Consider the following 27,866-nt stretch of genomic DNA (forward strand, 5'->3'; position numbering starts at 1 on the left):
ACAAAAGATCTGCGCCCGAATGCTTGGGAAAGTCAGTGAACAGTGGACAGACTCTAGTGCCATCTGGCATTCACTGAAATGTTGTCAGAGTTTATGCATCTATTTCAGGGTAGGCCACTTTTTTTTACCTATAGTCATGAAGATAACTTTTTTCATGTTCTGGGTGGCAAGAAAAGCTGTTTGTTGGCAATATAATGTTTAGGGTGCTGAAATGTTTACTTTTATTTTTTTCCTGACAGGATTCCTTGCAACATGGTGTGTCTAACTTTTCACACTTCTAACAGGGGACAAAACAAGACCAGTTGGATACCTGTCTGCACATCTTTTCATTCCGGCAACAAGACGTCTTTTTCCAATGCAGTCTTTTCTATTCGCTGAGGGGGGAAAACAACTACTGTCATCTTTTACAAAGACTTTTCAAGTTTACTTACTGTCCTTACCATGACCTCCACGCATTCATCCTGTTTAAGTCAACTCCCTTCTTCTCTCCGTTTATTCATCAGCCCTGAATGGAGATCTGGAGACTCATCAATGAATAAACAAACCCAGACCCACACACTAAGACAAAAGGATATTGTCTTTTGAACAGATATAAAGTGCTATTTCATTGTGACTTTTTCTCTCTTCTTTGGCTATTTTCTGCCCGCTTTGTATTTGAAAAAGTCTTTAGTGTTGGAATTACATTCTGATTATAGTAATTCAGTTCCTCTTTCATCACAGGTGCCAGGATAGTTTCCATAGTAGGAAGACTTGAAAGATGAAAAGTTGTCACAAAAATCAGCATTGGAAGTTTTTACAACCTCAGGAGTAACAGAGCCTGTGCGGTTCTTTTAATTGGCACTAATTCTTTCAGTCTTAATGGCCATTGAGAACATGCAGTGACATGACTGGAATGTAGTTAAGGAACACACACGTTGCTTCAAGCTTAATTCGTCACGATTTATAATAACTGATATTAATGGATGTTCATATTTATATTTAATTTATTTTTGTATACATTAAGTATTGGAATTGAGTTTATTTTATTTGCATAATTGTCTTTTTTAGATTATTTTAATTTCCTCACATTAGAGCCAGGTCATTATGTGTACATGTTTTTATACAGATATCGGTGCTTTGAACATATTCTTTACTGTAATTTATACCGTAAGGTGCTCTGGAGCAAACAACAACTGTAAAATATCAGTAGTAATACCACATTAGTGGTAAAACCAGGAATCATTTGAAGATATCTTTGTTGTTGTCGGTAATATCGTTACTTAAACTGACCTGTTTTAAAGGGCATGAAATGCAATCATTTAAAGAAAGCCAAAGTCAGAGGCATAAGAGCTTCACATGAAAAGATCAGATGCGTTTAAGAAAGCAAATGTGGAGAGATTTTACAGCTGATTTTTAATTAGATATTTATGTGCTCAATTATACTGCATAATTTAATTTTGTTTATTTTTATATCATTTTATCATTATTTATTGATATCATTAAAATATGATGAAGGATTTAAAAAAAAAAACACCTTGAGAGAGATATTATAGGCTTTTTAAAGAACCACAAATATTGTTTCAACAAATATTAAACCATGTAAACCATGCTATCATGCCATAGCTATTTACAATCATTTGCTAGTATAAAACGTTGCCTACTGTCCGGTGTTAATTGTCTCTGGTAAGATTTTGAGTCTGTGTGCGCAGCTTGGTTTCTTATCACTTGTAATCAGTACAAGAAAATGTTAATATGATGAAAACAAAATCTTGTTCAGTTTACTGTAAAGGCTGACCAACTGGATAATAAGTGTTGTGAGCACTTTATTGCACTCTCTTGTAGGATTGTGTAACTGACTAATTAAAAACACAAATACATTCACAGAAATCCATCTTAGGTTCCATATGTATTTCCCCTGGCAAATGAACTTTGCTTATCTTTGAAATAATTAGTTTTTCCTCTTTAGAAGATCTACTAATGTAAAGTATTCAAAGCCCATAACTTAACAAGGTCTAGTGTTTTTGTATGTCCTTGTATGTTGTTTTTCCATGTAGCTCTATGGTGGTGAGTTACTGTAATGCACACAGTGACCTCTTAAAATCTATTTTGTCTTCAGGTTCTTGTTCATAAGTGTTTCTGAAAAGTGCTTTGAACTTTACCTCAGCAGTGTATGGAGCATCTGAAAATGAGATCAGAGGACAATAAATGAACTTAAGTTGCTTTAAAGGAAGTTCCACAACATGGATATAAAATGGTTGCTAATGTTTGTTCCAAGATGTCAAGCTTAAAGTTATGGATAACATAACAGGGTTTCAGCTACACTGACACTCATTTGTCAGATATTGATGTGGAATCAATAAAATGTTACTAAATGTATCTTTCATCAGTTTTGTCTTTTTCTCTTGGCAAACAATTTTACTTTTATAGTTATAGTTTGTGAAACATACTTTTTATATCACTATAAAAATATTTTGTTTACAAATGAGTTTTAAAAATAAAATCCACTTGGACCAATTTCACGAATTATTTAGATTGTGAACCACTGTCTGCAACTGATTTATTAAAAGATTAGACTCAAAAGAAGATGAGGAATCCTGACGTCGGCAACCAGTCGACCAATCAGAGTCTTTGTTTGAGAGCGCCGGTCCGACGCGAATGGGCGTTCTAGTCGTTCCGCGTCTCAGTGGGGTTTCTGCTGCTGGGGATAGAATTCACTCAACGGTAAGGTTCCTTCGAGCTCTGCCTTGAAGTTGGACAGTTAAATTCTGGGACAAACAAACGCTCGAGGTCTTCTCTGTCTTCTTCACCAACCCCAAACTCATGAACGGAACGCCACAGACCGCCAATACAGTTAGTGTGACTTTTTATTTACGTTTAGATACTTTAAGTGTCAGTTAAATCTTTTTCCCAATCTGTAACCTACCTTCGTTCACTGAGAATAAACTTAAATTTGAGTTCCCTGTCTTCATTCCACTAAATATAACTGTTATTATTTAGACACACCATTAAATACTGTGTACAAAAAGTAACTGAACATTTCATGCTGTTTAGCCTATGTTGCCACTGTATGGGGTAAGTTGTCACAATAGGAATCCGCCGTTTATTTACAGTAATAAAAAAATATTACAATATGATTTGCTATCTTAAAATTATCATCTTCCACAACATGCCTGTATTTAAAAAGTATGTAGACTAGTTAATGGATTGAACTTTTCAAATATGAAGCAAATTAATAAAACAAAAAATGTAAAGGTTAGGATCCAAAGGGAATATTTAAAACATATATTAATAATAATAATAATAATAATACTATATTATTACATCATTATAAAAAATGACTGGAATTTTAGTTTGAAAAAATTGTCCTTATTGACAGTTTTTAGTCAGTGACCACCATTCATGAGCATTGCTTGAGAAAATCCTTTTTGTGCGCACAAAAAGTATTCTTGTCGCTTCATAACATTAAGGTTGAACCACTGTTAATAGTCACATGGACTATTTTAACTGTCTTTACCACATTTCTGGGCCTTGAAAGTTGCAATGACGTTGCTGTCAATGTGTTGCGAAGATGAACGAAGGTCTTACGGGTTTGGAACGACATGAGGGTGAGTAATTAATGACCGAATTTTCATTTTTGGGTGAACTAACCCTTTAAAGCCTTACATAAAACAACTGTGAGAACTAGCCCAGCTGCCAGTTGCATAAACATTATAGCCGCAATTTAAGACTGTCTTAAGAACTATCCACTAGGGCTAATCAGTCTTATTTTTCAGATTCAAATTAGACCAATTTACCTTTTTATGTAATTGACTTAAATAAAATTATGACCCATCTTGAAGAAGAAAAAAAATGGATGTCTAACTTGTAAGACCAGTGGTGAGGCACCTGTTCTGGAAGCAGTTGGTGCGTAACTGTGTAGTGGTTACACAGCTGTTGTGTGGCTGTTCACAAAACAGGATCAATAATATAGCCTATATCTAATATACCTCAGGACAAATATGCTATACCTCATTTAGATGTTACAGAAGGTCCAGCTTGTTATTGTGATGAGTGGCTCTCATGTTGCCCTCTTGCATATCTTCCTCCATTTGTAATTTGTCATGGGGTTGAGGAGTGATCGAGAGCCCCTCCTCTCTTCTTACCTCGGCTGTCACTCATCTCTGCTCTCATGTAGAACTGGAGGACACTAGCAGATCACAGGCAGGATTGTTCTCTTTGATGTGGCCCTCAGCTCCTCTAGATATCATTGAGGCTCCGTCTCTGGCTACGAGAAAGCTTCCATTAGTCTGTCAGTGAAAGCTCAGTCGTACCCGGGGATCAGATTCTGCTGTCAGCTGCCATGTATCAGTGCAATCGAGAGTCAGACTGTCATTAAGAGTGTGTTGAGGAGCCCACAAGATAGAGATGAGCTGGTTACGTCCTGCCATTCAAACCTTGGTGTGCTGTACGCCTCACTAAACCCAAAGACTGAAGGGTTCTCCCTCACCCATTTAAACTTTGTAAAATCTCTGTGTCATTTAGCTGTTTTTTTATACATTTTGGTGTTACTTTGTATAGACTGGAAAAAGCAGTAATATAGTTTCCTTATGTCTTGAATACCTTGAATATTGTAATATTATTTATATACTCTTATAGTATTTATTAATATTTAGAATTGGCTTTTATTTTTATATTATTTATATTCATGAAAAATTTAATTCAATTGTTTGTTTCTGCATGCTAGTCACGTCGATCTCGTGACTTTGGCAAAAGTATAAGTATTTCTAAACCATGCAGGAAGAGATTTGCCGAACTACGTAAGGCCCCACAAAATTCATTCCTTTTAATGAGGCCTATTTCTTCATTTTGTTATCAATACTGTTGTACCATCCCAAGTCCTGACATCATCCACCCAGCAAAAAATTATTATAATTCAAAAATGAAAAACTTGCTCATCGCAGAAGAGGACTATTAGACTTATGTACGTTAATTAATTTTTATTTTTGTATTTTAAAAAATTAGCTTGATGTCATTGACCGCAATTATAATTTAAAGAGATTCAGTGTAATTGTTAGCATAGTCTTCTTGCAACAATAATACAATGTGATCATTGTCTCTAGTTGTTGGTCAATACTTAGCCTAGCTTAGGAAGTTCTGCGTAAAACTGTTTAGATCAAAGCCACATGACTCGTCTGTTTTGGTCCTGATTCAAACCTTTGCAATTACTGTGGAATTTCAAGAGTGGCCATAACACACCAATTACGTTTTTATCACTTGCTTAGAGAGTAAGAGCCTTGTTTGCTTGCCCTCTTTGATTCAGAAGGACCGTTGTTGCTGTGGACAGATGAAGGGAGACAGATGGCACGAGGGCTTGGTGGTTTTGGAGGTTGCAGCTGCTGTTGACTGACCTAAACAGCATCGTGCTCGATGCCGAAACTTCTTGTGTTCTTTTCATGTTTGCACAGCATTTCAACTTCCAAATCCTTCATGTTTATAATCAGGAGGAAGATTTATCCCTTTTTGTTTTGGATTCTCATGTTTTTCCTCATTTTTGAGCAGGTTTGTTCCTTTATGAATGACGTGAGGAGATCTTTTTGCTTAATAGGTGTTTGTACTTTAAACACAGGGTTGTTTTACTCGCTGAAGTGCTGCTTACGATAGCTAAGAGCTCAGCTATTCCACTGCACTCTATCATTAGAGTGAGTCATGAGTATCAGCTCTTTACAGATAACTTGAGAGGGAGCTCAGAGCTCACAAGTTGGTCTTCATCAAACCACAATGTACTTTCCTATCTTGACTGGTATCACATGACTCTAGTTATGTCATGTTCAACTCAAGGAATGATGTAAAGATGCCGTTTCAGTTCATGGCAAGGTTCTGACTTGTATTTTTTTGTCCCAGGTTTTAAAAACTACCTCGACAGGCTCTGCCTCACTGTGGGCATGTTTAGACCAATGCATTCAGGTTTAAAGAGGTCGTTTGTAGTAGTTGCTATTTTGCAGAATGATTAGATCCTGAAGATACCAAAAAGTAGAAACGTGAAGTCGTGTCCCCCTCTAGAATGACTGGGGATGGTCAAGCGTGGAGATAAGCCTGACCTGAGGCCCTGTGTGTCAAAACTATCACAATGTCACCAAGTAAACTGACTGGGGTGGGTCACCTGTCCTTGCCCTCAAGGTCATGGAAACAATAGAGGTCCCCAGGGTCATCGATAAGAGACACATACTCTTTTATCTCCAAAAGTGAGAGGAAGCATTACTAGAGTATCTAGAATCCACTCTTTATATAGTTAAAGAATAGGTCCTCCCTTACATCTTGGCGTCTTGGTGGTTCACGTCATAATAAAAAGGATCAGGTGTCCTCATGAAAATCATGCCTATTCAGATTTAGAGGGCAAGGTTTTTTGAGCCAGATATATTTTGAATGCAACTTACAAGAAATAAAATTACTTGTATATTGTGTATATAGGCTACATTACAACTTTGTGGCTGCAATTCCCATTTTCAAATGTGTGAATTTGGTCCATCCATTGTATATATTATTTGGGGACTGTAAGATTTTTTTTAAATGAATATGTTTAGCAAGGATTCTTTAAATTGATCAAAAGTAACAGTAAAGACATTTTAAATGTTACAACAAAAGATCTCTGTTTCAAATGCTGTTTATTCATCAAAGAATTCTGAAGAAAAAAATGTATCACGGTTTCCACAAAAAAAGCAGCATAACTGTTTTTAACATTGATAATAAGAAGATATTTTTCTGGAGCAGCAAATCAGCATATTAGAATGATTTCTGAAGGATCATGTGACACTGAAGACTGGAGTAATGATGCTGAAAATCCAGCTTTGCCATCACAGGAATAAATTACATTTTAAAATATATTAAAATAGAAAAACAGTTTTTTAAAATTGTAATAATATTTCACAATATTACTGTTTTTACTCTATATTTTATCAAACAAATGCAGCCTAAGAGATTTCTTTGAAAAACATTTTGTAGTTTGAGCACAAATTGTAATTTATAACAGGATCTGGCTAAGCAAACAATCTGCAGGGCAGCCCACATAATGCAGCTGTATTATTTCCACATTTTTCTCATTCTCTTTAGGTAAACTGCGCATGACCTCTACAGTATTATGGCACAGGCTGCATTCCATCTCAATGCTTTCTTCAATAAGAGCACTGTAATCCTCATCAGATCCTGAGAATGCAGGGAGACTCTCTCACACAGCATAAATGTCCAGGCATCTCTATTCAGTTACCTTGGCCACAGTCCCAGGTGAGACAGCTAAAGGGTCTATTTAATCTTAACTTGAAGAGAGCACTTTGGAAAAGAACCCAATCTCTCATCATCTCAGGAGATTAGATCCGCACACCCACGAATTAGATGCGTCGAAAGCAGTGGCCAGAGTAATCGGCACTTAGGTCTAAGCTTCTGATCCCAGTGTGTCTTTAGATGAAGCATTCTGACCAGTTAATTAAACATGAATAGAAATGTTCTGGAAGAGTAATTAGAAGCTTCTGACAAAATTAAATGAAAATTGAAATGTAAATTATTGTTACTCATTTACATCCAATTAATAGTTCTTCTGTTGAATTTAACTTCTCAGATTATAAATAAATTTCACAATGTTTGAAGATAGAGTTGTTGTGTAGGTTTATGATAGCAAATGCAAAAAGAAGTACATTCATTAATGTCTTAGTGATCGCATTCAAGTCAAGTCAAGTCATCTTCATTTATATAGCGCTTTTAACAATGTAGATTGTTCCCAAGCAGCTTTACGTTGATAATAGGAAATTAAAGTAAAGTGTTTTGGCTTTATAGCAGCTCTAGAATAAAGTTATTGTCCAGCTAAAGTTCGTTTGATTGATTCACTTCCGTCGCAACAATCATTAGTTATTAACTTAGGGACCGCTAACACGACACCGTTTTAACAGAAAACTCGAAAAGTTCTTTCTGCGCAAACTTCAAAAACGCGAACCAGCGAGAACGCAGATGGCATGCACATGCGTATTACGAGTTCAGTCTATAGGTATGTGCGTTTGAATATATGTGCGCAGGCATGTAGTCCTTCCCACAAATCACCCCTCAACATACTACTTGTCTGGCCTTAAAATTAATAATACAGAATGTTATCGCTTCCACGTAGCCACGTGAACCGGAATTATCCCGAAAACGCTTTATCTGTAGATAGGTAAAGAGAGGGGAGGGAGGTCTTCACAGGGAAGAGCCTAGTTGACATTTCAGGACTGCGCTATCGCCGCGTCCAAGCGCAGGTTCTTCATCAGATCTGCATACAGCCTGGATCCGGCAGACTGCGGTAAACCTCGGGATAAACAGAGAGACTAAGATTTATGGGAAGTGTTCCCCGGTTCCGCTGACCTAATCTATGCAGCCGAACATTAAATTATAAAAGTCTATAATGTGTCATGTGTATGCTAGGTCAAAGAGATGTGTTTTTAGTCTAGCTTTGAACTGACAGAGTGTGTCTGCTTCCCGGACAATGTTAGGAAGACTGTTCCAAAGTTTTGGTGCTAAATAGGAAAAGGATCTACCGCCAGCAGTTGATTTTGATATTCTAGGTATTATCAACTGGCCGGAATTTTGAGATTGCAATAAACGTGAAGGACTATAATGCGTTAAGAGCTCGCTCAAGTACTGCGGAGCTAAACCATTTAGTGCTTTGTACGTGATCAGCAATATTTTAAAATGTATACAATGTTAAATAGGGAGCCAGTGCAGTGTTGACAGAACCGGGCTAACATGGTCATACTTCCTGGTTCTGGTAAGAACTCGAGCTGCTGCGTTTTGGACTAGCTGTAGTTTGTTTATTAAGCGTGCAGGGCAACCGCCCAGTAGAGCATTACAATAATCTAGCCTTGAGGTCATGAACGCATGGACTAATTGTTCTGCATTTGTCAAAGAGAGCATATGACGTAATTTAGATATATTTTTAAGATGGAAAAATGCGGTTTTACAGATACTAGACACGTGACTTTCAAATGAAAGATTGGTATCAAAGAGCACACCCAGGTTCCTAACCAACGACGAAGACTTGACAGAGCAGCCATCAAGTGTTAGACAGTATTCTAGGTTATTACGTGAGGAAGTTTTTTGTCCAATACTTAGAATCTCAGTTTTTTTTTCAGAATTAAGTATTAGGAAATTACTAGTCATCCAATTTTTTATATCACCTATACATTCCATTAATTTAGTGAATCGGTAAGTTTCGTCAGGGCGTGAAGAAATATAGAGCTGAGTATCATCGGCATAACAGTGAAAACTAATTCCATGCTTCTCCTAATGATATCTCCCAAGGGTAGCATGTACAGAGTGAAAAGCAACGGTCCTAGTACTGAGCCTTGTGGTATGCCATACTGAACTTGTGATCGATAAGACATCTCTTCATTTACTGCTTTATCACATGTAAATCCTGTGCTGACAAAGAAGGATATGCTAAACATGTTGCATGAGGTGCAAGTAACAATAAGAGGAGAAGATGACATGACTTACCGTGTTTGTTGACTGATCTTACTCACCTAAGTTGTTTGATGGACTCGTAAAAGGCGCGAGAAAAATAAATAAATAAAGAGCAAATCAAGGAAAGTGAAGTGTTATCTGTTTCTTTGCTAATCTCCTGGTTGCCAACAATTGCCAACTATTCATTCATAATAACCATACACATGTACCTGCAACATTTTTTTAAGAGATAGAGACTAAGAACATACGTGTTACATCCTTGTGCTTGCAAGTTTTGTTTACAGCCTATTTTGTGAGTTTAAAATGTACTATTGTGTGGAGGCTTGGCCCACTGCTTTCTGAAACTGATAGCCTACTGTGTGTATCAGTTTGTGTGTTGTGATGTGAATAGATAAGGGACTCATCACATTGTGCAGCTCATAGACTCATCTACTTTTGATCACTCTAGGAGTTTAGGCTACATAGGCTGACAGTAGATGCTGTCTTCTGTATGGTCAACTTGAGTTGTGAAGCAGCTTCATTTTTCTTGAATGTCTTTGGCATTACTTCTGCTCCTGTTTCCCCTTTTGTTTAATCATTAAATGGGTCATGAACTGCATTATTTTATTATACTATGTTTCCTGGGGTGCTTTTATAATGTTAGTATGATTTTTATATAAAAACATTGTCATAATTTAGAAATAAAAGGCATTTTTCCTACCCCTGACTTCAGTGTAAATGCCCACTGCTGTGATTGGCTAATATTAGTACATGTGGAACTCTCTCGAAAACTTTTAGCACATTTTTACTATTACAGCTCTCAAGGTTAACTAATCATAAAAAGTGTTGATTATAGCATCATATATAGGCTAGTTCGTGGCATGAAAAGTTGCAGTGATGAGCATGTAGCCGATAGTAGACATGTTGAGTGCATGAATGCAGTGATCTTGCAACTCAGACAGATGAGTGTGTTGCGCCATTCCTGTTGGATCTAATATAGAAGTCACAGCATCGTTTTTTAATTCCAGTCTTTTTGCAAATCCAGCGTCAGAAGGAAGGTTATGCGGCTACAAAACCTGGCACTACACAACCTTTTGCACTCTTCAAAGTATTCACATATTAATTTTAAGATATTACTTCTAACATTTAAGGCATTAAATGATCTTGCACATCCATATCTGTCAGATCTACTCCACCCCTACTGCCCTATACTGCCGGTCCCTTAGATCATCTGAACTTGGTCTTTTGTCCATTCCTGGTTTTTGGTTGTCCACTGAAAGGTCATTTAGTGTTAATGCTCCTAAATTATGGAATTCACTTCCCCTTACACTTTGTAATATATATCAACTTTGTCTACTTTCAAGACTCAGCTGAAAACATATCTATTTAATATATTTTGGATAACGTGGCTATATGTGGTTTTATGTGTTTGCCATGTGTATGTGGGTGTGCTAATGTATTGTAATGTACAATGTAAAACGACCTTGAGCTACGGAAAGACTCTATATGAATAAAACGTATTATTCTTTTTCTTCTTCAGAGGCATTGTTCTTCTTCTATCCAGAATGGCAGCACAGCTCTATACTGTACAAATGTGAATTTGCATTTGCGTAAATTTGCTTATTAATTTCACTTTTGGTGTGAAAGGGCCTTATCATTTGCCAAAAATAGAACTTTTGTTTTAAACAAACAAACAAACAAGCAAGCCAAGCCCAGGTGAGAAAAAAGTAACGCAAAAGTAGCATATCATATTACTTTCCATAAAAAAAAGTAACTAATTGCTAACTAATACTAAATGAGAAATAAAATGGAGTAACACAATATTGTAAAGCATTACTTTTAAAAGTAACTTTCCCCAACACTGGGTGTAACATAAAGAAGTGTTTAGAAGAGAATAAGTTGAATACATTGTCTTTATTTTTAAAATTCCTCTTGTTTTTCCAAATCCATAAGAAGTTAATTTTCAGAACACAAATGAAGATATTTTTATATTCTCTCATCATATTTTCTCCATCCATTAAAATTCTATAATTAACATTTTCAAGCTTCAAAAAGTTTCTAAAGAGATTGTAAAAGTAATCCATTTGAATCGAGCTGTTGTATCAAGTTTTCTGAAGAGACATGATTGCATGATGAACAAATTATTCACATATAAATATTGATCAACACAAATACATAGAGCACATCAAATATGATAAACAGAAGCTCAAACATGCTTGCCTGATGCACAAGAACCAATGAGGTTTGTTGTCATGCATCAAGCAAGCATGTTGATAATAATTGATGTGCTCAATATATGTGCATTCACAAATTATGTTCTGCTGTAAAAACTCACAGATAACTGCAAGATGTTTATAAAATTATTGCAGATTTGTTTAAAGCTTTGTTATTTTTAGGGTCAATCAATATCCTGAGAGCCAAGCCTGAATATTAGAGAATGTAATTTGGACTGGCTTTGAAACAGCTCTTCTTTTTCAAGGTTAATCATGAGCAAAACCTAAAGTAAAGATGCCATCATTTGCCTCCAGAACGCCAAATCATTTGCAGAACATCACAGCACTCCAATCATGATACGAATGCTGGATTTTTCCAGATCTCGTCGAGTTAGATATCAGTTCAGAGTCATATGCTTCACCTGCTGTTAGCGATACCTGAGCCCACATTTCTCCCAGGGCCCCATTCAGCCCTCGCTGTGGCCTCAGAGGCAAATGGACAAACTCATCTCCATTTCCCAGCCCAGTGAAGCACACAAAGGAAGCCCTTGTTGCAGGGCTCTGATCTCTCTGAACCTGCAGGCCAGAGAACAGGAAGGCTTCTGAGAGTCTGCAGGAGGACGAGGGGAGCGAAAGAGCGTATGTGCTGTAATCAGTTGGCCAATTAAACAGACCCTGGTCTCTCACCCCCATGTAATGAGAGAGGCTGACACTCAAGGGTTCCTTTCTCAACATATGAACCTTAGGAAGGAATACTTCTGCTTCGATACGCATGCACAGATAAGCTATACATGCTTGTTAAGCTGGTTACCATAAAATTGATTTGAAAGCGAGGATTAAAAAAGTATGCTAAATTTTGAAGAAGATGGCACTTCTAAAATCTTGAACAATGGTCTAAAAGCTTTTGGGACAGAAGACCAATTTACGACTCAGGAATATAAGCTTTTAGAAAGACCCTCCTTTGGTAATTTGAACTATTTGAGTTGACAAATGAAGGACTAGGTCTTCTAGAATTATTTGAGACTCCATATGCACGCTCTTGGAATTTCTTAAAGGCTTTCTAAGCTGCTTTTAGGTGTTACGTACCAAAAAGTAATCAATACATGGGACAGGGCCCACAGAGAAATCACAAGTGAAATATAAGACATGTAATTTTACCTGGGTGGCTGTTGAGCCCTTAAAATGACTATGGAAGGAGACGTTCAGTTTCCCTCTCTGAAACCCTTTTCTCGGTTCAGTGCAGATGCCAAACGGTGTGGCTCACTCCAGTGATCATTTACAGAAAAGGTGTTTTCTGTGTTGCCGTTCCAATATGCACTAAAATTCAAAAGTTTGGGGTCAGTAAGAATTTTTTTAAGAAATTACATGTATTCAGCAAGGACACATTAAATTAAGTTAAAGGGGGGGTGAAATGCTCATTTTCACTCAATCTCCTGTTAATCTTGAGTACCTATAGAGTAATATTGCATCCTTCATATCTCCAAAAAGTCTTTTGTTTTATTATATTTTTAATTGAAAGATTGGCTGTACCGAGTCTTTCCGGAAAAAAACGAGCGGCTGGGGGCGGGCCGTGCGGGCGAAGCTAAAGCTGTGCTAACGCGCCGAGCTAACAACACACAGAGACATTTGTTCAACAGTTTTACTCACTGTTCCAACGCACGACCGCGAACCTTTATCATTGTGACTGCTCGATCCTTAAGCATTAGGGCTTTGTTTATAAAACAATCATCGTCGAAATGCAGGGAACAATTGTCTTACACAACTCCGTTTATGCTCAGGAAAACAAACTCCATCCACGGGTCCCTTAACGCCGGGTTCTTTGGGAATCTGTGCAGGGTTGTCTTGCCCTGGCAACCAAAAACACACTTCTTTGGTGACACTGACTTCCCAAAAGCCGGGCAGGGCGCTTTGATGGCGAACTGCTTTCACTCTCTTGCTCTGTTTTACGAGTGCGCGCGCGCCCGCGATCTTACCGGAGAAGTGCCCTTAGGACCCATATAAGGAAATTCCGCCCTCTCTTACGTAAGACAGAGCCATACTCGAAAAAAACTTTCCGAAACTTGTGACAAACCGGAAGGACAATTTTTGGAACAAAAATACTCCTTCAAATGTACAACTTAACTTTTGAAACTTTGACCATGTTTAGCATGGGAATCCAACTCTTTACCAGTGTAAAAAACTCAGTATGCATGAAACAGTAATTCACCCCCCCTTTAAAATTCATGTGACATTAAAGACTTGCACATTGTTACAAAATGTTTCTATTTCAAATAAATGAAATAGAACTTTCTATTCATCAAAGAATCCTAGGGAAAAAAAATATTCACAGTTTCCTCAGAAATATTAAGCTACACAGCTGTTTTCAACTGAAGGATCATGTGACACTGGAGACTAGAGTAATGATGCTGAAAATTCAGCTTTGCCATCAAAGGAATACATTACATTTTAAAATATATTAAAATAAAAAATGGCTGTTTTAAATTGTAATAATATTTCACAATTTCATTCAATATCATATTGTTTTTACTGCATTTTTGATCAGTGAGCATTTCAAAAACATTAAATGTTTAAATTTTGTTGACCCCAAACCATTAAATGGTAGTTTATAAACTGTCAGAGACCATAAGCTTTGAATTTGTTTATATAAAAAATATGTCTTGAAAATATATACTTTCATTTTATGGTGTTACTGTTCTATGGTAACTATGGTGTTACCTACTGTTCTCAGTTCAGCTGAAATGCCATGACACAAGTGAAAATGATCCACTGCAAGCTGCTTTTTTTTATCCTAACTCACCGTGACCCTCGTCTTCACATAGGCTACACATAAATACACACCTCAGGGATTTTCCACACAAATCTCACTTAGGCACGACTAGACCTGATCGGATAACAGAAAGGCATTATACTGAATTTATTACTGTACGTCACCTCCGTTATCCACATGACATAGCCTGAAGGATATAATGGAATCTTTATATGGCAGTTTTATATAATAATGAACAATTGCCAGTCTGATGTTTGTCTGTGAATGGAAAAGATTATGTAAGTCAGTAATAGATTTACAGAATGAACAGATTTAAGCTTTTTATAGCCTACATCCTTCCCTGATGATTCATTCGAAGTAAACAATAATTTATCATGATCTACTTGTTTTCTTCCTTCTCAGTGCTAATTATTTTAGAAGACCCTTTATTTGTTTTGTTGAATTGTAGTTGTGAGAAAGATTTATTGTTACTTAAGAATATTTTTAAAGAATTAAAAATTTCACACAATGCAATATTGTAAGTAACCTTCAAATATAAATTAAATTCCATGAAGCACATATAGTTTGTAAGCCTGTTGTAATTCCATAAGAGTACTAAAAGCCCCTCTTTTCAGTTGCATATTGTCCTCAGGGCTTTTGTGTTTTACAACCTACATGTCTGTGTGCTGACTTGGTCAGCACTGATAAATGAGCTGGAAAGACACCCATCTCAAATGAGCAATAAAAGGAGTCACACAAAGCCCCCCTGAGTTTATATCCTTGACCTGGTGTGTTTATGACGGCCTGTCTTCCTGTGAAGGTGGACTCACGTACCTAACCAGTCAGTGACAAATGTAAGACAAAGGAGATATAAATGTGGTGAGATTGTGTAGGAAAATTCCTGGACTCTTTCAGTTCAACGAGGAAATGTAGACGCTTGTTCAGTAATCAGCCCCCGGATGTGTTTTATTTATGCGGTGACTTCACAATTTTGTCCTTTTTTTTTATCAGCTGTTTCTGGACGAAAGTGGTTTAAGAGAGGAAGTTTTTTTTTACCCTTTTAAGGATCTCAACAGGAAATATCAGGTAACATTTGAATGTTTGTATTGTTGTATCACTGTTGCTATGCTGTGGTGATTCATGTTTTGGTAAATACGCACACACTTGAGTGTGGCGCACTTGAAATTCTGCCAGTGTTACTGTGTACTGTGCAACATGGAGGTCTGATAAATTTTGCTTTGATGTCACTTTCTACCCATATGCCAACAGAAATTTGATTCCTCAAATCTTTCACTTGATGAAAGTGTCTTGGAACCAGGGCGTTTAGGTCTTTAGAGCTTATTTTTCTAATTCATCCTAAGCTTTCAGTGCTGACATTTTTCAAGAGACATGACATGTGGGTTTAAGTGTTTTTCACTCGAATGGTCAGGATCTGGGTCGTACCTATGCAGGTGCTTCCAAGTCAACTGTGGGAATGTTTTCTTCTGGTTCTCTTCATGTTCAGACAAATTGTTTTTAAATTGCTAGACTTAGGATCACATACACAAGAAGGTTGTTGAGGAGCATTAAATCATGCCATTCGTTAAACAAAAAGCTACTAAATGATTTCTGAGATGGTACATCTGAAGATTGGCCTTTCAGATTAGATTTCATCTTGACATGAAGTGTACTTTTGGCCTCTTTTTTTCCTCCCCAGAGCACATTTCTTCACATTCCTCTTTTTCTCAACTGTAACCTCAAAGAAGCAAAAATAGAGCATAATATAATGAAATGGATCCACTAGCCCTCAGGCCATCAGAAAAGGCCTCCGGCTTTTGAGAAAGGCGGGACCATCACATATAGTCATGTGTTCAGTTTTTCTGTGTCAAAAGACGATCTGCCGGTTTCAAAACAAAGTAGTAAATCTATCAACAATGTCCTCCAGTAAAATTGCTGACTGAGCAATATACTATGCCTGGACATATCTTGTTTTAGTATTAATGTTAGTGAAGGTCATGCAATAATTGAAGCTCCTTTGATTATGAACTCAGTCTGACTTTAACCTGACCTAACGAACAAAGGATAAAATATTCGTTGGATAGGAACAAAGGATAAATGTTCGTTGACTGTAAGCACATGACTGTAAGCGAGTCTTAAGAGTTATGGAGTCTGTTTCTCTGAAAAGCCTTGATCACAACCTCTGAAAATGGTTTATTTATCATCACCTGGTAGTTTTACTATTATCGGGCTTGTTTACACCCGGTAGCCTATTAAGCATTTTCGTCAATCGGATCACAAGTGGACGACGCTAAATACACGTGTAAACGGGGTCTAAAATGTTTTGAGCTTGTCCACTTTCGACCACTTCCAGAGGTAGTCGAAAACGCATTCGACCTGATTGCTTTCATAGTGTAGATGCTCTTATGATCGAATGTGTTTGAACAGCCACAAAAGACCGCCTACTCTCCGTCTACTGACTTAACGCATGAACATTATGGGAAGCACGTTAGCCAGACTTGTTGTTCGGTTCTCTTGGTTCTTTTGGTCTTGACCAAAAAAGATAATGATACATTTAGTCCTAGTTCGTTTAGCGTTCACACCGTCATTTTTTAACGCCGAACGTAAAGATACAAAAATAATAATAATTGGCGTAATAAATGCTTTTTTAATGAGAATGTGTCTCATTTGTGATCCGATCGACCAAAACGCCAGTCTTAATACCAGGTGTAAACAGGGCTTTGTCTCATTCAGTATATTAAGATAATATACATCTCCATTCAAAGCAAATTATTTACTTTATAAATATTATTACATATTTTCTGGCTCATGAAAAATAGTGAATTTACTAGTTCTAAGACTAACTGAACAAAGACCCTGAAGTCAGGACAATTTGTCCCTGATTCGTTCCTTCAAATCCTGTTGAGCCTCTTTGTTTCAAAATCATCACTGTGGAAGACAGTTTCCCTGGAGGCGAGACAGTGGGCAGTTTGCATTCTCCTTCTAAATGTGTTTTAAAGAGCTTTTTTTTTTTTTTACACATGAGATAGAAAGAATGCCATGACAAAAAGCGCAAAACCTTCACTAAAAGACAAAAAAACTTTTCATTTCCAAAAGGCAGTTGTGAAATATTAAAGAATGTGTTTGAGACTATCACAAGTGTTTTATTTGGATATTCAAAGGATGATCCACCATTAATTTGAGGAATTTTTAAAAGCTTTGGTTAGTCTGGGAACATGTAATTCTAACCCTGTCAGCACATCAGGCTTATATAAAGCTCAAAGGATGCACTAAAACTCACTGTGGTGTGATATTTACACAAGACTTGAAGATTTCACAGCTGTATATTTACTGTGAAAGCCGTGAGGGACAGCTAGAACTCAAGATATCAGCAATGCCGTATCATATTTCATTGATATTTCACGTGCAGCTATTTTATGGGGACTGGCAGACAGCCACAATATATTTTACAAAGAAAAGTGTATCTGATTTTACTGGTCATACTTTCTTTTTATTCAGCATATTGCACGAGAGAATCAATGGTGACATATGAAGCCACCTATATCTTGAGTTACTGTGGTATAGATGTGATTTGTTCACTCTCGGCTGTCTTTTCCTCATTTCCCTGGCCGCGTCAATGCAGCTCTTCATAGAGGAATACCACATACTGCTAACTTTTGGTGCTGCTATCAGTTATATAGGTCAGATTGTAGATTCACTTACAGTATGTTGCAAACATAATTAGATTGGGATGCATTACATATTACTGTACATATTTTTTTGCAACTTAAAACTGTATATAATTCAATCAAAGTATGTTACAGTAGGTAAATCCCCCTTGAGGTTTAAAAATAGTTTAAAAAATTATTTATGAGAATAATGAGAGCGTGCTCATTTTCACGTGTTAGCAGTCCTGGATTAAATGCAACCATTTATCTTCCCCACCCAACCCTGTGCGTGACAGAAGGTTTAAACATGGTGATGCTTGTATAGTTTCCGAAATAAACAGCTTTATTCATGATATGATAAATTACTGCCTGTCTAAGTAGGCGGCGTATAATACAAGTACAAAAGTTTGGGACACATTAAATTAATCAAAAGTGACATTAAAACATTTATAATGTTACAAAAGATGTCTCTTTTAAATAAAAGCTGTTGAAAAAAGCATCACAGTTTTCACAAAAATATAAAGCAGCACAACTATTTTAAACATTGATAATAATAATAATACATGTTTCTTGAGCACCAAATGAGCATGTTAGAATGATTTCTGAAAATGCAGCTTTGCCATCACAGGAATAAATTACTTTTTAAAATATATTAAAATAAAAAAAGGTCATTTAATATTTCCAAATATTACTGTTTTACTGTATTTTTCATCAAATAAATGCAGCTTTGGTGTGCATAAGAACCCCCCCAAGACCATAAAGCTCCTAATATCTTTAGTGATATTAGTATTGATCTGTGCAGCTTAAGCAAAAATCAATGCACTCATTCACTCATGTAGTGTATTGAGGAAAGTGTAGTTAATCTAACTCTCGTGTCGTGTTTTTCGTTGTGGCTCTTGGTCTTCCAGAGGTTATGAGGATCGGGTGTGTGCTAACTGCGTTTGTGTGAATGCTAATTACATGGGCTAGACTGGCTTGACACTACACTGTTGACTTCACACAATGGCTACAGGCCCCGCCCCCACAATGCACCTGCTGTCCAATCAGAAGCGGGGGTTGTCAGGAGGTTGGGGTCGGTGGTCTCTTTTCTGTTGTTGTGTGTGAGAGAGCTGAAATGGAAAATGACTTCTAAGCTTTCTCTTTCCTTTTCCTCTTGAAAGTCTCAGTCAAGACAGCAGTCTCCGCACAATGACTCAGGGAATCTGTCTGCCTGCCATGTAACGTTGTGTATAAGCTTTCCACTTTACAGACGAAAGGTAAGCCTTTGTTTCTTGTGTTTTAAATTTCATGTTTTGTGTGACTTAAGTGTATTTTGCTTGCATTATGTTTGTATTGGATATGTATATGTACAAGTCCTGGCAAATTTGGTCTAATTAACAAGTGTTTTAGTTAGCATCAGTCACTGTAAATTATAAATATTAATCAGCAGTTAGTCTCTCACAAATCTTTTTTTAGAAGAAGTTACTATGTTAAAAGTTGTGATTATTCAGGGATCTTCACAGATCACTGAAGCAATCAACAGGCCTCTGAGGTTCTTGAACCAGTCAGACAGCACTGCACTCCAGAGCTCATTTACATCACGTTCACTTCAAGACATTTACTTTACATTTAAAGAGTTTAAATATCAAAGTAGACAACAGTTTTGATCTAAAACACCAGCATGTTTCAGAATGCAATCTTTGGCTAATGAGTGTGTGTGTGTTTGTGTGTGTTTATATTCGCCATAAATATGCCAACATAAAGATGCATGCAAATGTCCATTTTACGCTCTTCATTCTTAATGAACTGCTTTTAAGTCCCTACATGTCCGCTGGCTGGTCTATGACCTAAGAGCACGTCCGTCAGGAGCTGAAAGGCTTCAGACCGCAGGTCTCGTTGTGTGTTTTAACCTCTGGGTCAGTATAGCTGATTGCTGTTGTGCTGTCAGTCATTATATATGTGTGATCTCTCTTTACTCTGCTAGAGACCCTCAGGAGTAGATTGTCACTGCCACAAGATTAATGACACTCATCTGTTTGCTTTAAACCCATATGCTGTCTAAAGATGAAATAGAGCCTGTGGATTTCTGTGTACTAAGATGCGTGATTTAATGCGGAGAACTTAAATCATGTTAAATAAAACATTTCAATTTAATTTCACAGACTAAAATGCAAGTTTGAGCTGTCTATCTGTCTATTGAGCTGTTTGTCTTAAAATATGTCAGTACCATTGTTTTGTCTCAAGATGCACACCAGTCATTTTTTTAAGGTATATTTAGAAAACCTACTTAAATGTGCTTTGACTAAATCCTGGTTTAATCTAAGCCCTGTCTGTGAAACCAGATTGTAATTCTATTTAAAGAACTTATTAACCACATGTTTCACAGATTAAGTGTCATGTTAATTCAGACTGGAAATAAGTTACTTGTGAAAACACTAGTCTAATGTCCGTCGCAGAGTGAAATTGTCAATGCTACGTAACTAAAAACTGATGGAAACAAGCGCTAGAGCATGTTAATGTCCTCAGAGAATGTGTTCAGCCTTAATGATTAACCTCTGAGGTCAATGTGTCTTACTGCTTCTTAAAATGCCAGGGGCAGGTGCAAGACATTTCAAAAATGTGGGCGACATTAGACTTTAGTCCCTAGTCATCAGTTATAAGGCCTTATGCTGGATTTTGGATTGTAAAAAAAAAAATGTAGGTACTTGCAACTGAAGTACCAGAGGGCTTTATGCAAATGGATATATTAGTGACTCTGGTGCATTCACTAAACTGAATAATGCATGAAATAAATGCAGTTTGGATGATTAGAATTCATAGGTTGTACAGTAGTTCTCCAGAATATGAACCTTTGCTATAATTAATGGACTAATGTGTTAAACCATCTATCACCTACAATTCTGTCCTGTTGGTCAGGATTTGTGCTTTGTCATTATTCTGTTAAAAGAAATTATGATTAATATGAATGAATAGGTAGGTTATCTTATAGCTGTAGACATCAATCTAACTTTTTGAACAAAACAAGATGATTGTAGATGATCAGTCTACATGCATAATCTGCATAAAATAATTTCAGTGTTCTTTTTATGCTCATCATATTCCAGTCGAAATTCATTGGCCTCTAACCATGAAGATATGGTTTCTGTTTATCATGCTTAAGCTCTAGAAGCTAATGTGTATTTGCCCAATCTATGCTAATAGTTATAATATTGAGGTGCTTAACAAAATATAAATGAGGACAATTACGGGAAGTCAAAAGTTCGGAGACTTTACCATATCTTTTACCTTTTATTTTAGGTGTCACTATCAGTGTTTTAAACATGGCAGCAGATCTGGCTTTAGTCACTGTTCTTGTTCAGCTTCTTGTTGATTTGGTGGCAAGTGACAACATTGACTTCTACAATCTCATGCCTGCTGTAGAGGGTGAGTGTTTCTGTTCAAAAGTTTGGGATGAGTAAGATAATTTACACAATTTACAGATTTCTTTTTTTAAAGAAATTAACACTTTTATTTATTAAAGGGGTGGTTCGGGATTTTTGACATCGGACCTCATTTTTAAGTCAGCCTGGTTGTTTTTCATCAGTGGAGACATTTTTTTTAAAAAATTATCCAGTCCTTATATTTGGATAGTTAGCCGATGCTAGGCTAGCGCGAGTCAAGGGTAGATGTTAGCCAGCCATTAAAAACCGTTTTACCCACGTTTAATAATGTTAGAAATCAAACTTACCTTTCATCACATTGCATTAGTTATAATTTGTTCCCTGTAATCATAAGCCTTGTCTACAGCAGCAGCGGAGTGATATTGATTACCTAGGCAACCGAGTGAGCCGGTACACACATGTACTGCACACACTGTAGTGCGCTTCTTTTCTGTGTTTACTTTTTGCCGCATTACTAACTGGAGCAAAGTAAAATTCCGCAGCTGCTGAGAAACTAGTTCCTTTGGGATCATTGAGATGAAAGGTAAGTTTGATTTCTAACATTATTCTCTCAACGGACATTTGCATCGATAGTCTAGTGTTATAATTGATTTGCGTTTGGTGCACTGTGGAGTGGGTAAAACGGTTTTTAATGGCTGGCTAACATCTACCCTTGACTCGCGCTAGCCTAGCATCGGCTAACTATCCAAATATAAGGACTGGATAATTTTTTTTTTAAAATGTCTCCACTGATGAATAACAACCAGGCTGACTTAAAAATGAGGTCCGATGTCAAAAATCCCTAACCACCCCTTTAAGGACATATTAAATACTGTATATCAAGTGACAGTGAAGACATTTATAATATTTTGCTTTTCTTTTGAACTTCTATTCATCAAAGAACCCTGGAAAAAGTATCACAGTTTCCACAAAATTATTAAGCAGCGTTGTGTTTTTAACATTGATAATACTAAGAAATGTTTCTTAAGCAGCAAATCAGCATATTAGAATGATTTCTAAGAAAAATTACATATTAAAATAGAAAACTTATCTTAAATCAGTTATCTATTGTGATTAATATTTCACAATATTACTGTTTTATTGTATTTTTGATCAAATAAATGCAGCCTTGGTGAGCATAAGAGACTTCTTTCAAAAACATAAAAAAAATCTTACCGAACCCAAACATTAACCAGTGACGTGTTAAGCAATAATGTAATCATGTTTGTTGACATGAATGTTATCATATGATGAAGCATTACCATAACTGACGTCATAGCAATAACGCAGTGTTCATGTCTGTACAGCCACCCCGTATCCCAAGAGTTTCAAGTGCTTCACCTGTGAACAGGCCTCAGACAACTACAGCTGTAACCGCTGGGCAGAAGATGTGTGGTGCCCTCAGAGTGAGTTTACGAAACACAAACCCACCGCTCTCAGACCTCGTCTCTAGATAAAGATTATTAATTCCTGATACCGTTCCTTCATTTATAGATACCCAGTACTGTATGACAATACATCACTTCTACCATCATGGGAAGACAAAGTTTGTTACGAAAAGATGTGCAGTGCATGAAGAATGCCAGTTAGCCGGCTGTAGACATCACAAAAATACACACCAAGTGAGTATCCACATATCCGCTCTTCATTGTACTGAATACATGGCAACATAGTACATACATACAGTAATCTCTTGTACAAAAATTGTATTCACTTATAAAATGCGATTCTGTGTTGCAGGAGTGTGTATCTTGCTGCGAAGGGATGGTTTGTAACGTAGAGCTGCCGACCAATCACAGTAATGCAGTGTTTTCTCCGAGACAAACCCACAGCTCAGCAGGACCCACTTTTAGGACCTGGGATACTGTGATCCTGCTGATCCCGGCTCTCATTGGACTGTTACCGTTGTGATCCTCAGTCATGAGACCTTGTTTGGTGATGAACAACACTACAAGTGAATGAGGCCCAGGAGACGTCATCCACACTGGAATATTAATACAGTTAGATGGATGTTTTCATTAAGGTCACAGTAATATCATGCTGGAGAAAGCTATCTGTTGGCATTCCCATCCATCTCAATGGCAGGATGTTGCAGGACTCCCTGGAAGAACATGATTTGAAATCTGCCGTCTTTGCTCATGTGCTCACTGATGTTTTCATGATTGATCTGTGACTCATCAGCCTGGAGGGGCACCACAAGAAGAAGATGAGTACTAGTGACTATTTGGAGTCCATTTTAATGCTTTTAGACTCCCTTCAACGGATGGACATTGATAAATCTATTATAATATAATTCAATATTTGTGACTTATATGTTGCTCGTAAATATTTTTATTCTATCAGAAAACACAAATACATTTGAATGTCCATCAGTGGATGCATTTTGCAGCCATATGTTGTAGTTACAGCATCAACCAGTAGGGGTTAACTAACAGGAAAGTCTTAACCAGCAAACCTAACTTTTCAATGGATTCAGTGAGAAGACAGCCAGTTTTGTCCGGAAGATCTGTCAATGGAGTACTAGTACGGCTTGTGACGACTGCTACTAATGATGTGCTAAATCGGACCGAATAACAGACGGCTATAGCAAAGTAGCATTTAGCAGCTAAAGCAGTGGATTTCACTTATGCTGCCTCACTGGATTTGTATTGAGCAAACTGAGGCTCACACCGAGCATTGGATGTCTCAATGTGGGATGGTCCTGTGGCTCCGTTACCAGATTCTGTCACACAGGCAAAGCACAGCAATGAGAGGACGCTGGATGTGTTGTTCTAGTTTTCTAAACAATGCAAATGTCTCTAAAAGAGATTTTGATTACTGCATAAATTTGTCATACACCTGCATCACATACAGTAAAAGCACTAATTAATTAAGTATATTTTGGGTTATTCTGATTTTACTATTGCAAACTCTGTCATAATTTTTCTCAGCTTTTTTTGTCCCAAAAACCTTAAAGAAATAAAAATGTGACCTTATTTAACTAATGTCCATGCACCAATATTCCATGTTCAGTTATTATTCTACTGACTTTTCCCTTACACTTTTCTCGAAATGCATGTAATTGATCTTATTGTGAATGATTCATGTTTCAATTAAATTTTTTAATCCAAATGTCATAACTCATAAATCTTCCAGTGAAATGTCAGGCCTCTCTCTGGTGACATATGCCGTAATTCTCCAATCATTCAGTCCACTTAAACCTTTTCTTACGATCGACTGCAAGCTCACATTCAGATCTGCCACCATTCAGTCAACAACCATTAGACAGAACCAAGTCCTGCTGTACATTTCTTTTTTCGGTAATCTGTTTCACTGTCACAATATGGAGGATAAATCTGTTGCGACTTCTGTTTATTTAATTTGGACTAAAAACGAGATGAAATATACAATAAACATATTTATTTATATTAAGAAATGAATGCAAACTAGAGCTGGAGACTTGTAACCAATTTATTGTTTCTGTAAAACCTTACCGTGAGACCGTGTTGCTTTCCATGACGGTCAGTTATGATAAATAGTCTTGTTTGCTTTCATTGGATTGATTGAGTGTGTAAACGGCTACTCGTTTCTTTAATCTATAACATACCGCTGTGCTTTTTGTATGAGAGCAGCAGGGCTACGTTTTTAAAATTCCTTAAACGGTGATCTGAGAACAGTTCCGTCTTTTCACATGAGACGGCCCAGGTTTCAGTTTGGAGGAGCGAGCTGAACCTCGAACAGTACAAAAGAGCAACCCCCCCCCCCCCCCCCCAAGAGCTCTGAGAACAATAAAAACATTCCCAAGAGGATCTCAGTGTGGGACACAAAGCCGTGGACCATTAATATCATTGCTGTCCGGAATAATGAGGGGTTTTCATTCTCCAAACCAAACATGACATATGGCTCTTCCTCTAAAATGGTTGCAGAGGAAATGAGATTTGGTTTCTGTGTAGCTGCTTCACTGACTTATGAAGTTAAAGTGTGCGAGTGTGTGTGTGTGTGTGTGTTCCTGCTCTGCTGACTGTCTCGCCGTGTGTGCTGTTTGCTCTGGCTGCTGGCTGTCTTTGTTCTGGTTTTATTAGGCGTAGAGTTGGAGTCTGTCACTTTCAAGCTTTGAAGAGTTGTTGATCCCCCATTGAGAAAAACAGTGTCAGTGCTGCTGCTCTCATCTGCACCGCCTGTGTCTTTAGTATTCAGAGCTCAATCTGTGAAAACAAGGTGGCGCAGAGCTCTCTTATCCATCCAGATGCATTACTGTGAGCACGTTAGCCAACCGAAAGACTCCATGATTAAGTAAAAATATATTAGCATATAGCGTGCTTTATTATGCAGTGGTTTATTGGAAATCTTTTCAAAATCAAGCATGCAAATTATGATGTAATTGTTCAAATGTAAACGCAAAAAGTTTTTTTGAAATATGTAATGAGTAAAACATATTTTAAGCGATTAAGAAGTATTTTAAATGTTATAATGCAATATTTTAAGTCATTAAGCCAATATGCAAGTTTGTAACCTACTTTATGTTAACTCCTTTAAACAGATTTTCTTGCTTTCTAAAATTCAAACATTTTTAAATCATGCTGGAGAACATGATCATCCGGTTTTTAGAATACTATAAAATATATTATATATATATATATATTAAAAGATATAAAATGTATGTTCTATTTATTCTAATTAATATAAAGGTTTTTTGGTGCTGATAATCTCATTTACTAAAAAAAATTAGACATCATTGCATAACATTGTATTTCCTATATTTTGTCTCTAGATTTTAAAGGAATACATTTAGAACTCATTGGAAAGTCCCCTCATACATTCTTATTAATCAAAAAGAAAATTGACGTGATTTGATTAATGAATTATTGGATTATCCAGTGATGCGTATGGTCATAAGAGTGACTGTGAAATTTTACGTCATAAAAATAGTCATTTACTGAATGGCAATTCATACGCTCAAACAATGAACAACCTTCATTCCTGCTCTGCTTATGGTGGCGCCACGTAAATTTGTGTTCCATTGAAGTCTGGCGATTGATGATGTCTCCTCAAAGGCGTCTTCAATAATCGTGTTCTTAGTTAAGGAAGTACTCGTGATTGGCAGCAGTGTGCACATGATCTTGAGAAAACAAAATAAAAGTAATCAATAAAACCTTATCTTAAGATAAGGACATAGAGCATTTATAATCATTGTACTATTTTTTTTAATACAAAGTTTATTTGGCGTTGTATTTTCTGATAAGGTTTGGCATAAATCTGGAAGTATAGCTCTGATATTGCAAGCATCCGGCCATTTCCACTTGGCAGCCGCTCTACGTCTTTAGTTGTTGAGAATGAAATAAAAAAAAGAAATGAAAATGCAATGAGAAAAGGCTTTGTCTACTTGCAAGGACTCTTGAAAAACCAGAAAGTTCCATAGAACGCAAATTCCCTCATTGGACAACCCTTCTGTGGTAATCCCAAAACAACACTGGCTGCATTTGATCATTGGATCGGACCTGTCCTGTAATCCGAATGATTCAGCCGGCTGTATTGTCCTCTTGTGTATATGCTGTGTGACGGCCAGCGGAGCTTAACATTCCACTGAAGGGGCAGAGATCACTGCACTAATTGGCAGCCGACAGTGTTTCCAGAGAGATTTTGTTCTCCATGAGGATCTGACCTCTCAGAAACCTGGTTGAACCAGACCTCAGACAGCCTTATGTATACCCTCGGTGGCACTTAGTCATGGGAGGATAAAAATACCAATGGCCGAGAAGTTATTTTGATGGAATGCAGAGCAGTGACCCTCGAAGTTTATTGCTTGCAACCTTTTAAATGAACACTAAGAATACAGGGAATTAGCACAGGGAATTAGGTACATTTATAAAGTGTTCATTCTTAAACTGATTGTAAACATGCAATCAGTTGTATAACATGTAAGAAAGAAGAAAAAAAGACTGAAATTGAAGTAACAAACAATTGCTTTCTTCCAAAATTTAGGGAGCTGCTTGCAGAGGTGGCATTTTTGGTCATCAAAAGCACATTCCCGATTTGAAGGTTATTACAAAAGGTAGGCAACTTCAATAAACTGTCTTCTAAAAGTGTTGTGACATTTACCAATGTCTATCAAATTTCAATAGGAATCCTAGCTCTCTGCAGATTTTGCAATGATTAAGTTAGTCATGCAAGTTGACAGTGTTGACCAGCAGAAAGCTGTTTGGTTTGAAAGCGACTTCTGTGTGAGTGGTGCTTCATACATCACCACACTGTTGACAACAGACAATGGGCTTTTTTGCCCAAATAATTGTTTGAAATTTTGCCTAATGTGACTGCACCTTTAAAGGGATACTTCACCTCTGGAAAGATGAATGTGTATTTAAAATAGGTCATTTATGTAGAAGAAATGTGAAATTATTTTTGAATTTGGAGCTTTCTAGACTAAGAAAAGCCAAAAAATTTATTTTTGGCTTATGTGGATGAAAGACAA

At 36.9% G+C, this 27,866-nt stretch overlaps 1 protein-coding gene across 4 annotated transcripts; it reads left to right on the forward strand.

Moving 5' to 3' along the window:
• Positions 1-2,673: 2,673 nt before the first annotated feature.
• lypd6b (LY6/PLAUR domain containing 6B) lies at positions 2,674-24,562 on the forward strand. 4 transcript variants are annotated; one of them, XM_081369233.1, is made up of 7 exons: positions 2,674-2,829; positions 7,066-7,236; positions 19,181-19,276; positions 21,297-21,422; positions 22,726-22,824; positions 22,913-23,040; positions 23,159-24,526. In XM_081369233.1, the coding sequence occupies exons 4-7, from the start codon at positions 21,320-21,322 to the stop codon at positions 23,327-23,329; spliced, it is 501 nt and encodes a 166-aa protein (XP_081225359.1). In that variant the 5' UTR covers positions 2,674-2,829; positions 7,066-7,236; positions 19,181-19,276; positions 21,297-21,319; the 3' UTR covers positions 23,330-24,526. The 4 variants fall into 4 exon arrangements, with proteins under 4 accessions (XP_081225359.1, XP_081225358.1, XP_081225361.1 ...); XM_081369232.1 differs by lacking the exon at positions 7,066-7,236 and having other exon boundaries at positions 2,677-2,829; positions 23,159-24,562; XM_081369235.1 differs by lacking the exon at positions 7,066-7,236 and having other exon boundaries at positions 2,693-2,829; positions 19,181-19,915.
• The last annotated feature ends 3,304 nt before the right edge of the window (positions 24,563-27,866 follow it).

Source organism: Scardinius erythrophthalmus (genome assembly GCF_964197995.2).
Source record: "Scardinius erythrophthalmus genome assembly, chromosome: 6".
NCBI classification, from domain to species: Eukaryota; Metazoa; Chordata; class Actinopteri; order Cypriniformes; family Leuciscidae; genus Scardinius; species Scardinius erythrophthalmus.

Bases quoted from the DNA above. Each gene is read 5' to 3' on its own strand.
- lypd6b (XM_081369233.1), top strand. From the start codon at position 21,320: ATGGCAGCAGATCTGGCTTTAGTCACTGTTCTTGTTCAGCTTCTTGTT. The intron at 21,423-22,725 runs GTGAGTGTTTCT...ATGTCTGTACAG, and splicing joins TCTCATGCCTGCTGTAGAGG to CCACCCCGTATCCCAAGAGT. The intron at 22,825-22,912 runs GTGAGTTTACGA...CTTCATTTATAG, and splicing joins AGATGTGTGGTGCCCTCAGA to ATACCCAGTACTGTATGACA.